The 13873-nt window shown below is 44.0% G+C and overlaps 4 protein-coding genes across 7 annotated transcripts in view; 1 reads left to right on the plus strand and 3 right to left on the minus strand.

The window, feature by feature from the left end:
• The window catches only part of LOC112231940 (zinc finger protein 583), a 969163-nt gene that overhangs the window by 330081 nt on the left and 625209 nt on the right, over positions 1-13873 (plus strand). The window lies entirely within an intron of this gene.
• LOC112231889 (zinc finger protein with KRAB and SCAN domains 8-like) overlaps positions 1-13873 on the minus strand; it is a 359191-nt gene that overhangs the window by 146047 nt on the left and 199271 nt on the right. The gene's annotated exons all lie outside the window — the stretch shown is intronic.
• Positions 1-13873, minus strand: part of LOC112231888 (zinc finger protein 629) — a 233573-nt gene that overhangs the window by 32119 nt on the left and 187581 nt on the right. The window lies entirely within an intron of this gene.
• Positions 278-7624, minus strand: LOC112231905 (hypermethylated in cancer 1 protein-like). Its single transcript, XM_042311928.1, has 3 exons — positions 7155-7624; positions 2048-2178; positions 278-1851 (listed from the first exon to the last, which is right to left on the minus strand). The coding sequence occupies exons 1-3, from the start codon at positions 7435-7437 to the stop codon at positions 673-675; spliced, it is 1593 nt and encodes a 530-aa protein (XP_042167862.1). The 5' UTR covers positions 7438-7624; the 3' UTR covers positions 278-672.

Here is a 13873-nt window from a genome sequence, read left to right on the forward strand (position 1 = left end):
TGCGACGCTTAAGAGGTAGCGCATCATTTCAAGCTGTTGGCAACGTACCTTTTCAACACACTAACACAATACATGTAAATCTACATTTAAAAGGGGTGGGGCTCATTTGAGATTTGAAGCCTTGCCACAATCGGCGTCTGTTACACAGACTAGGCAATTTACACAGAGAGCAATTTGACCAGTCAGTCAAATACACGTGTATATTTGTTATAATATTGTGTGTATGCAGAATAGGGCGAGATCAGATGTTATGTACACTAAAGAGAGAGTCTTAGAATGAAGTCTCATTTTGTGTTTATTGAACATAAAACACGTTTTAAATACACCATATGAAAACCACACATACACATCTCAACTAACAATCTGCATAAAATTGATCAATTCCATTCATTTTCTCATGAAATGTGTCTAGGGAAAAAAATTAGGTAGTTGAATGCAAGTAATTAAATAGGCACACAGTACAAACACAATATGTATCAGACTTTGTAGGCTTATATATCACACAATGTCTGGATGCAATATTCTACACAAGAATATTCAACACCGATATCGGTTCCTCTTGTTATTCCAAACGCATCTACGGATCTATTCTGCTGACAAATATGAAAATGAATCTTTGTCTTTAATGCAGGGTTTGATCTAAGCTGTCGAGTAGAATGGTTACTTTTTATGTTATAGAGTGTAATGGTTTTTTTGCTGGTGTATCCTGAGGTAGCTCCTCTCTGAAAACGTCTTCCCACAGTGCGTACAGGAGAACGGCCTCTCTCCCGTGTGGACCTTAAGGTGCATCTTCAGATGGTCCTGGCGGGAGAACCTCTTCTCACACTGGGTACAGCTGTAGGGTTTCTCACCTGTGTGGACCCTCTGGTGCCTCTTCAGGTCACGAGCCTGGGCGAAGCGCATGTGACACTGGGTACAGCTGAAGGGTTTCACCCCTGTGTGAACCCTCTGGTGGATCTCCACTTTCTGGGGGCAGCTGAAGCCTTTGTTACAGAACGTACAGAGGAACAGTTTCTCTTTACCATTGCCTGATGTTGCTCCCCCTCCCTGAACCTGGGCTCTAGCCCTGTCATTTGAGTTCAATACCTGACCGAAAATGGCATGGTTGTGGGAATCGGAAGGCTCCATCAACGTGGACACTGGGTCAGAATCCCTGAACTGTATAGGAGAGTGGGTCACAACGTTTGAATTTGTCTCCAAGCTTTCCCTGTAATCTAAGAAATCTCTGGTCTGTGAGTGTCCGTCTCCTAGATGACGATCTGCATTCAATGTGGGAGAAGCGTCACCCTCCACTTTCACAGTTACCTCATCTACGATTATAACCTCCCCTTTCTTATCTAGGCACCCTTCAGAGTATACACTACTACTGTACTGGTTCCAGTCCCCTCTAGACAAATCAGTCTGTGTCTCTAAACCCAAGGGCATGTTGCCAGGGTCCATCTCTGTAGCGTAAGAACAAGACGGATCATCACGACCAGTGTCTAACGTGTCACCATCACCATCTCCACGGGAATGAACCCTTCTTTGGTTCTGGTGAAATACCAGTAAGTACTCTGAACTGGGAGCAGGAGGACAGCCCAGTCTCTCTGGGTCTGATCGGTGGTCAGATCCTGTGTGTAAGAGCCTTCGTGTTAAAGTCTCGGTGTCTGTCTTTGACTTGAGGACGGCGTTCGGCGTTCCACTGACCTCCGTGATGCTGCTTCGGGTCCTGGGCTGCACTGGGGCGGTGATGGGGTCCTCTGTGGCTACAGAGGGTGCTCCAGTCTGGATGTCTCTGCTGTGCTGTGGGTCTTCATCTCCTTCAGACCTCTCCATCTTGACCCCAGGACCTGCAGCTTCAGCTTCTGCAGACTGACACAAAAAGAGAGGAGGTTATTAACGGTACATGACTAGAATTGGATAATAATGTCATAGGGAAGTCTCACAAGCTCTCCTATGGCAGATGTACATGGAAGCAAGTGAATAGCTGAGGCGAGCCTTTCTGAAATAAACGGGCCACATTTGATTTACAAAGTAACACATTTTTATGCAACACTATTACACTAACCTCTATCATGATAACGTGCTGGGTTGAGGTTCCACTCCCCTCATCAACAGTAATTGATTGGTCATCTCTCCAGGAATTGTTCTTTATTGGCTTCACAAAGCTCTTGTGGCCTTCAGTGAGATGTCCTTCACCTGAGAAAGTGATTGGGGGAAAAAGAGGTTGTTGGCTACTGTCTGCTCAATGGTATAGACCCTTTACGGTCTTTGCAAACACTGCCGCATGAGGGAGAAGAGTGCCGTTTGGTTGCAGAAGATGGGGGAGTTCTCATTTTAAGGCTTGTATGAAAGTCCTGCTCAATATAACATTGTAAGTGTATGACAACCCACAAATACACTGCTCAAAAAAATAAAGGGAACACTTAAACAACACAATGTAACTCCAAGTCAATCACACTTCTGTGAAATCAAACTGTCCACTTAGGAAGCAACACTGATTGACAATAAATTTCACATGCTGTTGTGCAAATGGAATAGACAACAGGTGGAAATTATAGGCAATTAGCAAGACACCCCCAATAAAGGAGTGGTTCTGCAGGTGGTGACCACAGACCACTTCTCAGTTCCTATGCTTCCTGGCTGATGTTTTGGTCACTTTTGAATGCTGGCGGTGCTTTCACTCTAGTGGTAGCATGAGACGGAGTCTACCACCCACACAAGTGGCTCAGGTAGTGCAGCTCATTCAGGATGGCACATCAATGCGAGCTGTGGCAAGAAGGTTTGCTGTGTCTGTCAGCGTAGTGTTCAGAGCATGGAGGCGCTACCAGGAGACAGGCCAGTACATCAGGAGACGTGGAGGCGGCCGTAGGAGGGCAACAACCCAGCAGCAGGACCGCTATCTCCGCCTTTGTGCAAGGAGGAGCACTGCCAGAGTCCTGCAAAATGACCTCCAGCAGGCCACAAATGTGCATGTGTCTGCTCAAACGGTCAGAAACAGACTCCATGAGGGTGGTATGAGGGCCCGACATCCACAGGTGGGGGTTGTGCTTACAGCCCAACACCATGCAGGACGTTTGGCATTTACAAGAGAACACCAAGATTGGCAAATTCGCCACTGGCGCCCTGTGCTCTTCACAGATGAAAGCAGGTTCACACTGAGCACATGTGACAGGCGTGACAGTCTGGAGACGCCGTGGAGAACGTTCTGCTGCCTGCAACATCCTCCAGCATGACCGGTTTGGCGGTGGGTCAGTCATGGTGTAGGATGGCATTTCTTTGGGGGGCCGCACAGCCCTCCATGTGCTCATCAGAGGTAGTCTGACTGAGGATCTCAATTCGGTACCTAATGGCAGACCCCATGTGAGACCATATGCTGGTGCGGTTGGCCCTGGGTTCCTCCTAATGCAAGACCTCATGTGGCTGGAGTGTGTCAGCAGTTCCTGCAAGAGGAAGGCATTGATGCTATGGACTGGCCCTGCCCGTTCCCCAGACCTGAATCCAATTGAGCACATCTGGGACATCATGTCTCGCTCCATCCACCAACACAACATTGCACCACAGACTGTTCAGGAGTTGGCAGATGCTTTAGTCCAGGTCTGGGAGGAGATCCCTCAGGAGACCATCCGCCACCTCATCAGAAGCATGCCCAGGCATTGTAGGGAGGTCATACAGGCACGTGGAGGCCACACACACTACTGAGCCTCGTTTTGACTTGTTTTAAGGACATTACATCAAAGTTGGATCAGCCTGTAGTGTGGTTTTCCACTTTAATTTTGAGTGTGACTCCAAATCCAGACCTCCATGGGTTGATAAATTTGATTTCCATTGATAATTTGTGCGATTTTGTTGTCAGCACATTCAACTATGTAAAGAAAAAAGTATTTACTAAGAATATTTCATTCATTCAGATCTAGGATGTGTTATTTTAGTGTTCCCTTTATTTTTTTGAGCAGTGTATATGGCTCTGGTTACAATCGCCTCTGAGAGTGAAATACTTACACACTCGTCTAGATCATGTAGGCTCAGCATTCCTGAACAGTCCCATGTACAAGTCAGAATGTTGAACAAACATTTCAACTTACTTTACTTGTTGTCCACCGATTTTGTTCCTATGTCGGAGGTAATCTCATACAAAATATCCACATTAAAGAAATGCAATTCGCATTTGACAAACACTTGCACAATATGGCCGAGGATAACCGAACGGCAAACGCTTCCAGCTGACTGCAAGGAAACGTGCTTCGGTCAACGTACATGTCAAGAGATCTCCACCTCCAAAAGGACCAACAGCATGAACAACCAGTAAAGTGTAAATATAATGTTATTCAACATTCTGGCTTGTAGAGACTACTGCATCTTTTCATGGTTACATTAAGACACCATGGAACCAGCACGAGATATGAGTTGGTACAACGCCACTGTACTCCAGATTTGACCTTAATCCACTGTCATGACGTTGGCCTCTTTGGGTATAGCAAGCCCATCCCCCTCTCCCTTCCTCCCCCTTTCCTCCTTCAACTAGGTTGCTGTGGTCAGAGAGACGTCGTAAATTCCTGAGAATCTCCTCATGGACACACAGTACAGAGTAGATTTTCATGGAGAACAAAGGAAATCCTTCCACCTCACAGAACTTGAGGTACGAACAAATTTCATGTTCCCGGAGAAAGTATAAAAGATGGGTGAAGAATCCAGCTACGAACTGGTCCGTTTGTCACAACTTGGGGAAGCTCATGGGAGACGGTGTGGCCACATTACCATAACGCTGTTTATATAATAGCCTCAGATATGAGGTTTACATCTAATTGTTGTATAAGATGAATGAGTGAGTATGATCTGTTTGTATAATATGATTTTGGACTGTTTAATGAAGAAAAATACAAAATACTGCAGACCATGTTTTTCTCCATTAGGAGGACATAGGTTGTAGACCATTGCTGAATCTTTTAACCATACCACGTGGTTAAACTCTTAGACTATCGATACCGACAGAATATGAACAAGTCTTTGATATTAATTACTGGTCTGCAGCTAGGAATTCGGAATCATTGAACGTGAAGAACGACAACCGCCGAAACATCCACTCTATAACGAATGTCACTCTGAACAATCCCCTCTAACCACAAGCGATCAAGACGACACACTGAGCGTAAATATATATATTGATTGCAATTGTTCCCGAATGAGTGAGTGTTCATGTGCAAAGGATTAGCATTTCAATTGTTAGAATTATCACTCTGTAGTGACTTCTTAGTCGACCCCCACTTCCCCTTTTGTCTAACAAGCCGCCATGCCGGTTTAGCCCACTAGGGCACATTCTATCATTTCATGTAACCACATTTACCTTTTGTTTGTTTATGCATTTCTGTGAATTACTTAGTAATAAATACATGATTTAAGACAATTGATGTATGGATGACTCAGTGAAGACTGGGTTCGTGCAGATAACCAACAATTTACGACGTTTGGAATGAGACTAACGTGAGGTAAAGTAAATAATTCATTAATTCAAAGACTAATTGATCAGATAAAATATCTGAAAAGTTATTTTAGGAAATTCTAACTTTGTAATCAGAATATTTTTCCTTGGTGCCCCGACTTCCTAGTTAATTAGTTACGTGATTAATAAGTTGATCGCGAAATAACTAATTACAGAGAATTTTGATAAAAACTATCAGTCTTCAGTTAATGATAGTAAAGACACAAAACCACACTGCTCCATCGAGAAGATTTAAATACTGCTAGTTTTCCTGGAAAACGGCCATTTTCATCCTCATGTTAGCTAGCAGTAGCCACAGCAGCCATTATGGGATTGCATGTCACGTTGGCTAACCCTGCAATTCCAAAATGGCTGTGATACACTACATGGCTCATCGAACATCCAATTCCCAAAGCATTGCCATTAATATGGAGTGGGTCCCCCTTTGCTGCTCTAAACAGCCTCCACTCTTCTGGGAAGGCTTTCCACTAGATGTTGGAACATTGCTGCGGAGACTTCCTTCCATTCAGCCACAAGAGCATTAGTGAAGTTGGGCACTAAAGTTGGGCGAGTAGGCCTGGCTCCTTGTCAGCTTTCCAATTCATCCCAAAGGTGTTTGATGGGGTTGAGGGGTTCAGGGCTTTGTGCAGGCCAGTCAAGTTCTTCCATACTGATTTCAACAAACCATTTCTGTATGGACCTTGAGTTGTGCACGGGGGCATTGTCATGCTGAAACAGTTAAGGGCCTTCCCCAAACTGTTGCCACAAAGTCAGAAGAACAGAATCATCTAGAATGTCATTGTATTCTGTAGCATTAAGATTTCCCTACACTGGAACTAAGGGGTCTAGCCCGAACCATGAAAAACAGCCCCAGACCATTATTCCTCCTCCACCAAACTTTACAGTTAGCACTCTGCATTTGGCAGGTAGCATTCCCCTGGCTCCCGCCAAATCCAGATTTATCTGTTGGACTGCCAGATTGTGAAGTGTGATTCATCACTCCAGAGAATGGTGTCCACTGCTCCAGACTCCAATCGGCAAGCTTTACACCACTCCAGCCGACGCTTGGCATTGCGCATGGTGATCTTAGGCTTGTGTGTGGCTGCTCGGCCATGGAAACCCATTTCATGAAGCTCCCGACAAACAGTTATTGTGCTGACAATGCTTCCAGAGGCAGTTTGGAACTGGGAAGTTAGTGTTGCTACCAAGGACAGATTTTTAAAAACGCGTTTCAGCACTCGCTGGTCCCATTCTGTGAGCTTGTGTGGCTGAAATAGCCAAATCTACTAATTTGAAGGGGTGTCCACATACTTTTTTGCTGTGGCTACTGATTGGAGCCCCCCAAAAAATAAACAATAGTCTCTATAGGACAGCGTGTTAAATAAAAGGTTATTTACACTTACTAACCATGATTGGAGCCCCAGTGCTGCTCATTGTAAACAATGGTAACGGTAGGGTCGGTATCTTCTGGCAAGGTAACCTGCTTTTATTCAGCATCCAAAAGTCGTGCGCATTTGTTTATTATATGATATTGAATATTTGCGCTAGATATCGTAATCAGGGTATTTGAATTATTGCATACCATCCAGAAAGTGACCAAGACCCAGTTCTGTGTAACATCTGAAAACACGTTCAGGGGGAACGTGGCTATAAGGAATTAACTTTATGAACGGCGACAGCCTTCTGAAAAATATACCTCTTGTCATTCCTCTGTACCGGTCGAGGATCTTGACACTACTGGGGCGACTGGCGACGACGCGCTCTCGCATTGTCCCCTCTGCGCGCTCCCGTGCCACCTTCAGCTCCAGTAGCTGTAGTTTTCTCCGCAATGTCCTGTTTTCTTTCTGGCATTGAGACATTTCCAAACGAAACACTGCATAGTCGTCGTCTACGAGTTTACAGATCTCTCCCACGGCTGCATTCGCTAGCACCTCCATAATGGAGGCAATTTGAGTGTGAAAAACCATACCATTAGCCATTGTTAGCTAACGTGATCAGCTACCTAGTTAGCGTTACCTATATAATAACGAAGTCCTAGCACCAATGCGAATTTAAAACTACATTGGGTAAGTATGGGACGCTATGCAGTTAATGGACTGATATTTTGAGTTTCATGGTGTTAATACACGTCTAAATAAATGCTAACGTGGAAATACTTTTTGGTCACTTCCGTTTACACTAAAGAGAAAGGATCTTATTGGTTGGCGTTATAGCTCAAATGGTGTGGTTAAATGTAAAATGTATGCGCGCTGTTCTTTGAAATACGGTACTGCTTATAGAGTATCATTGCGATCTGGAGAGATGCTACTTTTTCGTGTCATTCCTGGACTACTCATTATATGAATAAAGTCCGATTAAATCAACAAATACGAGAGTCAGTTGAACAAACGTTAAGGTTACAAGTAGTGGTGTTTTTTTTTCTTTAATCAACGTTTGTACCGACAAATGCATCCTTCAATTGCAACGTCTGCCTATGGCCACACTATGGATGCGTTCGTAAATTCACTCTGGCTATCGACTCTCCTCTGAGTGCCAGAGCGCAGAATAACTGATGCATTTACAAACGCTCAACACCTGTTGAATATGACCAGTGTCAGTCAACGTAGGCAAAAACGGGTAATTAAATTGTTGCCAGCAGAAGAGTTTGTCACCAACGCTCAGAATAAAAGAACACAGCATAACCAGCTCTGTTAGGGCGAGTAAAATGGTCAGTGACGTCTTCTCTCGTTTGTGTCGGGAAGTAGTTAGCAAGCTAGACAATTTCAGCCAGTTAGCTTGCGTGCATGACTGCGGTGGAAGTCAGAACGCTCGGATCAACCCTTCTCCTCGGCCAGGGCGTCGAGTGTAAACTCAGAGAGCGAAACCCTTTGAATTTGGCATTCCAGATTGAATTTATGATCACAATCTATTGTTTACAGTTTTAAATCCCCTTGAACACCAAGTTAGGAATAGGCTACCTCATTTCAAAATAGGCCATCACTGTCAATCATGTATGATAATTTGTCACGTTATACCAAACGTCCAAACTGCATCACCATGACAATTTAATTAATCTCAGTTTAACGGAATATGTATTTACACTGAACAAAACATATAAACGCAACATGTAAAGTGTTTGTCACATTTTTCATGAGCTGAAATAAAATATTCCAGAAATGTTGCATATGCTCAAATAGTATTTCTCTCAAATGTGTTTATGTCCCTGTTAGTGAGCATTTATCCTTTCCCAAAATAATCCATCCACCAGACAGGTGTGACATATCAAGAAGCTGATTAAACAGCACGATCATTACACAGGTGCACCTTGTGCTCAAATCAAATTTTATTGGTCACATACACCTGGTTAGCAGATGTTAATGCGAGTGTAGTGAAATGCTTGAGCTTCTAGTTCTGACTATGCAGAAATATTTAACAAGTAATCTAACAGATTCACAACAACTACCTTATACACACAAATACACACAATGTAAACAGATGAAATAGAATATGTACATACAAGTATATGGATGAGCAATGGCGTGCGGTATAGGCAAGATGCAGTAGACGGTATAGAATACACTATACATATGAGATGAGTAATATAGGATATGTAAACATTATTAAAGTGGCATTATTTAAAGTGACTAGTGATACATTTTATTAAGTCCATTTATTTAAGTGGACAGAGATTTGTCTGTTGGCAGCAGCCTCTATGTTAGTGATGGCTGTTTAACAGTCTGATGGCCTTGAAATAGAAGCTGTCTCTCGGTCCCAGCTTTGATGCACCTGTACTGACCTCACCTTCTAGATGATAGCGGGGTGAACAGGTAGTGGATCGGGTGGTTGTTGTCCTTGATTAACTTTTTGGCCTTCCTGTGACATCGGGTGCTGTAGCTGGGGACAATAAAAGGCCACACTAAAATGTGCAGTTTTGTCACAGAACACAATGCCACAGATGTCTCAAATTTTGAGGGAGCGTGCAATTGGCATGCTGATTGCAGGAATGTCCACCAGAGCTGTTGCCAGAGAACTTGATGTTAATTTCTCTACCATAAGCCACCGCCAATGTTTTTTTAGAGAATATGGCAGTATGTCTAACCGGCCTCACAACCGCAGACCACGTGTAACCACGCCAGCCCAGGAATTCCACATCCGGCTTCTTCACCTGCGGGATCGTCTGAGACCAGCCACCCGGACAGCTGATGAAATTGGAGTATTTCTGTCTGTAATACAGCCCTTTTTTTGAGTAAAAACTCATTCTGATTGACTGGGCCTGGCTCCCTAGTGGGTGGGCCTATGCCCTCCCAGGCTCACCCATAGCTGCTCCCCTGCCCAGTCATGTGAAATCCATAGATTGGGGCCTAATTTATTTATTTCAATTGATTTATTTCATTATGAACTGTAACTCAGTAAAATCATTAATTGTTGGAAGTTGTGTTTCTATTATTGTTCTGTATATACACTATATAAGGCTCCTTAACAGCTTCTACCACCAAGCCATAAGACTGCTGAACAATTAATCCAATGGCCACCTGGACTATTTACATTGACCCCCCCTTTGTTTTTACACTGCTGCTACTTGCTGTTTATCATCTATGCATAGTCACTTTACCCCTATCTACATGTACAAATTACCTCGACTAACCTGTACCCCCTGTATATAGCCTCATTATTGTTATTTTATTGTTACTTTTAATTAAAATGTTTACTTTAGTGTATTTAGTCAATATTTTCTGAACTCTTAAACTGCATTGTTGCTTAAGGGCTTGTAAAGTAAGCATTTCACGGTAACTGTTGTATTCGACGCATGTGACATAACATTTGATTTGATTTATATACAAAAAAATATGTCGATAACCCTTCAAATGATTAGATTTGGCTATTTCAGCCACACCCGTTGCTGACAGGTGTATAAAATTGAGCACACAGCCATGCAATCTCCACAGAGAACCATTTGCAGTAGAATGGCCTTACTGAAGAGCTCAGTGACTTTCAACATGGCACCGTCATAGGATGCCAACTTTCCAACAAGTCAATTCGTCAAATTTCTGCACTGCAACTGTAAGTGCTGTTATTGTAAAGTGGAAACGTCTAGGAGCAACAACGGCTCAGCCGTGAAGTGGTAGGCCACACAAGCTCACAGAACGGGACTGAAGCGCGTAGCGGGTAACAATCGTCTGTCCTTGGTTGCAAGAACTGTTCGTCGGGAGCATCATGAAATGGGTTTCCATGGCCGAGCAGCCACAGACAAGCCTAAGATCACAGTGCGCAATGCCAAGTGTTGGCTGGAGTGGTGTAAAGCTCGCCGCCATTGAACTCTGGAGCAGTGGAAACGCATTCTCTCGTGTGATGAATCACGCTTCACCATCTGGCAGTCCGACAGACTAATCTGGGTTTGGGGAATGCCAGGAGAACGATACTTGCCCCAATGCATAGTGCCAACTGTAAACTTTGGTGGAGGAGTAATAATGGTCTGGGGCTGTTTTCATGGTTCGGGCTGGTCCCCTTAGTTCCAGTGTAGGGAAATGTTAACGCTACAGCATACAATGACATTCTAGACGATTCCTTGCTTCCCACTTTGTAGCAACAGTTTGGGGAAGGCCCTTTCCTGCCCCGTGCACAAAGCCAGGTCCACACAGAAATGGTTTGTCAAAATCAGTATGGAAGAACTTGACTGGCCTGCACAGAGCCCTGACCTCAATCCCATCTAACACCTTTGGGATGAATTGGAACGCCGACTATGAACCAGGCCTAATCGCCCATCGTTAGTGCCCGACTTCACAAATGCTATTGTGGCTAAATGGAAGCAAGTCCCCGCAGCAATGTTCCAACATCTAATGGAAAGCCTTCCCAGACAAGTGGAGGCTGTTATAGCAGCAAAGGGGGGACCAACTCCATATTAATGCCCATGATTTTGGAATGAGATGTTCGACTGGCTGGTGTCCACATACTTTTGGTCATGTAGTTTAGTTCGCCTAAGCGAAGCCCTTTCCACACGTTGGGCATGCGTACTTACTGCTTGTCAGCGTCCATCCTAAAGCTCGGCCTCCCACGTTGTGACACAATGACACCAGAGGAGGCAGAAGCAGGAGCCACCACCCTCAGGTGGTTAGTCTTTGAGCTCCCTCCTTGACCTCTAGCCATTGTTTGGGTGTTGTTGGGATTGTGTGCTGTGTTATAGGCTAGGTAACTCTAGTGGTGAACACCCATCCTGATCATGGATACTGTGGTGCATGTATCAAAGGAACAGGATTGTCGATCTCTATTAGCCCCAGGCCCTGCACTGTCCCTTGTGGTGCGGTCCTGGTTCTGACCCGGAAAGGAAGAGTGACTGGTTCTGACCAAGGACCAGGGTTTGTGACCAGCCGCTTCAGAGGTCCAGTCTCTCCTACCAGCAACACCGGATATCAACTGGTCCTCTGTAAACTGAACAGAAAAGTATAAAGGTTTATATAAGAAACTCTTTGCTGTACACACAGAAACATGACATGATATTATAAAATGTTAACCACAGTCAAAAACATCTCTAACCCTTTCATTGAATTACTTAACAATATGGAGCCATTGGAGTTTATTATTTATACATTTTTACCATAGGTGTTAATTCAAGAATTAGGTATAATGTTTTAATTTGACTGAGAGAAGGGAAACAAATGATACAGCCCCCCCAAAAAACTATAGGTGACAAGAATAATACAACTTTTCTATAAATCTGGTACCCTCGCTTTGATACAGTGAATTTTAGAATACTTTGGAAAAGGTTCAACATTACACACAGCTTCACTACTTCAAGTAAACATTAATTAAAGCACTATCCTTATCTCACTATAAATCACCAGTCAGTGGTGTAAAGTACTTAAGTAAAAACTACTTTAAAGTATTTGAAGTAGTTTTTTGGGGCATCTATACTTAACTATTTATATTTTTGACCATTTTTACTTCACTACATTCCTAAAGAAAATAATGTACTTTTTACTCCATACATTTTCCCTATTACCCAAAAGTACTTGTTACATTTTAAATGCTTAGCAGGACAGGAAAATGGTCCTCACGCACTTATCAAGAGAACATCCCTGGTCATCCCTACTGCCTCTGATCTGGTGGACACACTAAACATAAATGCACAATTTGGATCTGGTGTCATCGCTGCAACTCCCCAACGGGTTCGGGAGGTGAGGGTCGAGTCATGCGTCCTCTGAAACATGACCCGCAAAACTGTACTTCTTGACACCCGCCTGCTTAACCCGGAAGCCAGCCGCACCAATGTGTCGGAGGCGACCGAGTCAGCTTGCAGGTGCCCGGCCGGCCACAAGGAGTCGGGCAAACCCTCCTCGAACCCGGACAACGCTTGGCCAATTGTGCGCCGCCCTATCACGGCCGGTTGTGATACAGCCTAGGTTCGAATCCGGGTTTGTAGTGACGCCTCTAACACTGCGATGCAGTGCCTTAGCCCACTGCAGCACTCTGGAGGCATTGTACTGTATTGTATTTACTTTTGATACTTAAGTGTATTTAAAACCAAATACTTTTACTCAAGTAGTATTTTACTGGGTGACTTTCACTTGAGTCATTTTCTATTAATGTATCTTTACTTTTAGTCAAGTATGACCTTTGGGTACTTTTTCCAACACTGACACCAGTATCATCATCATTATCAGCATTTTTACAGGCACCATTGAACCAACCATCACCATATCTACTCTGCCTCATACTAATTATTTCCTCAGTTCACCTCATCCAGTTTCCCACTACATCCAAACCAACAGAATTAACTACAAACTAACTAGTATTATATTACATGTCATTATATATGGACCGTGTGCATTTTCTGTTGGTGTATCCTGAGGTAGCTCCTCTCTGAGAACCTCTTCTCGCAGTGTGCACAGGTCCCGTGTGGACCTTCAGAACCTCTTCTCACACTGGAGGCAGCTGTAGGGTTTCTCTCCTGTGTGAACCCTCTTGATGCCTCTTCAGGTTGGATGGGTGGGAGAAACCAGCCCGGCACAGGTGGCAGCCGAATGACTTCTCCCCTGTGTGCATCCTCTGGTAGATCTCCACCTGATTTGGGGAACTGAAGTGCTTTGAAGTCTCTTTGGCGCAGCCACCATTACTGATTCTCTCTCTACCACTGTCATTTGTAAATGGGCACCCATTTAGTGTTGAAGGACCGACATTGTCTGAGGTCTAGTTTAACTTAAGGAGACTGTGAGGAGGACGAAGGCCAGGGAGTGTCTGTGTTGTCGCAGGGTCCATGTTCCAGTTGATAGATCCTATAGAAGGCAGGCTGAAGGCAGCACCTGTTAGAGGGTTAACCTGAGGCACCATCAGTCTCTCTGACTTTTGATTTTGACCCCCCCCTTTGTTCAGCGATATGTTATTCCATTTCTCTTAGTCACATGTCTGTGGAACTTGTTCAGTTTGTCTGTTGTTGAATCT

Source organism: Oncorhynchus tshawytscha, linkage group LG34 (genome assembly GCF_018296145.1).
Source record: "Oncorhynchus tshawytscha isolate Ot180627B linkage group LG34, Otsh_v2.0, whole genome shotgun sequence".
NCBI lineage: Eukaryota > Metazoa > Chordata > Actinopteri > Salmoniformes > Salmonidae > Oncorhynchus > Oncorhynchus tshawytscha.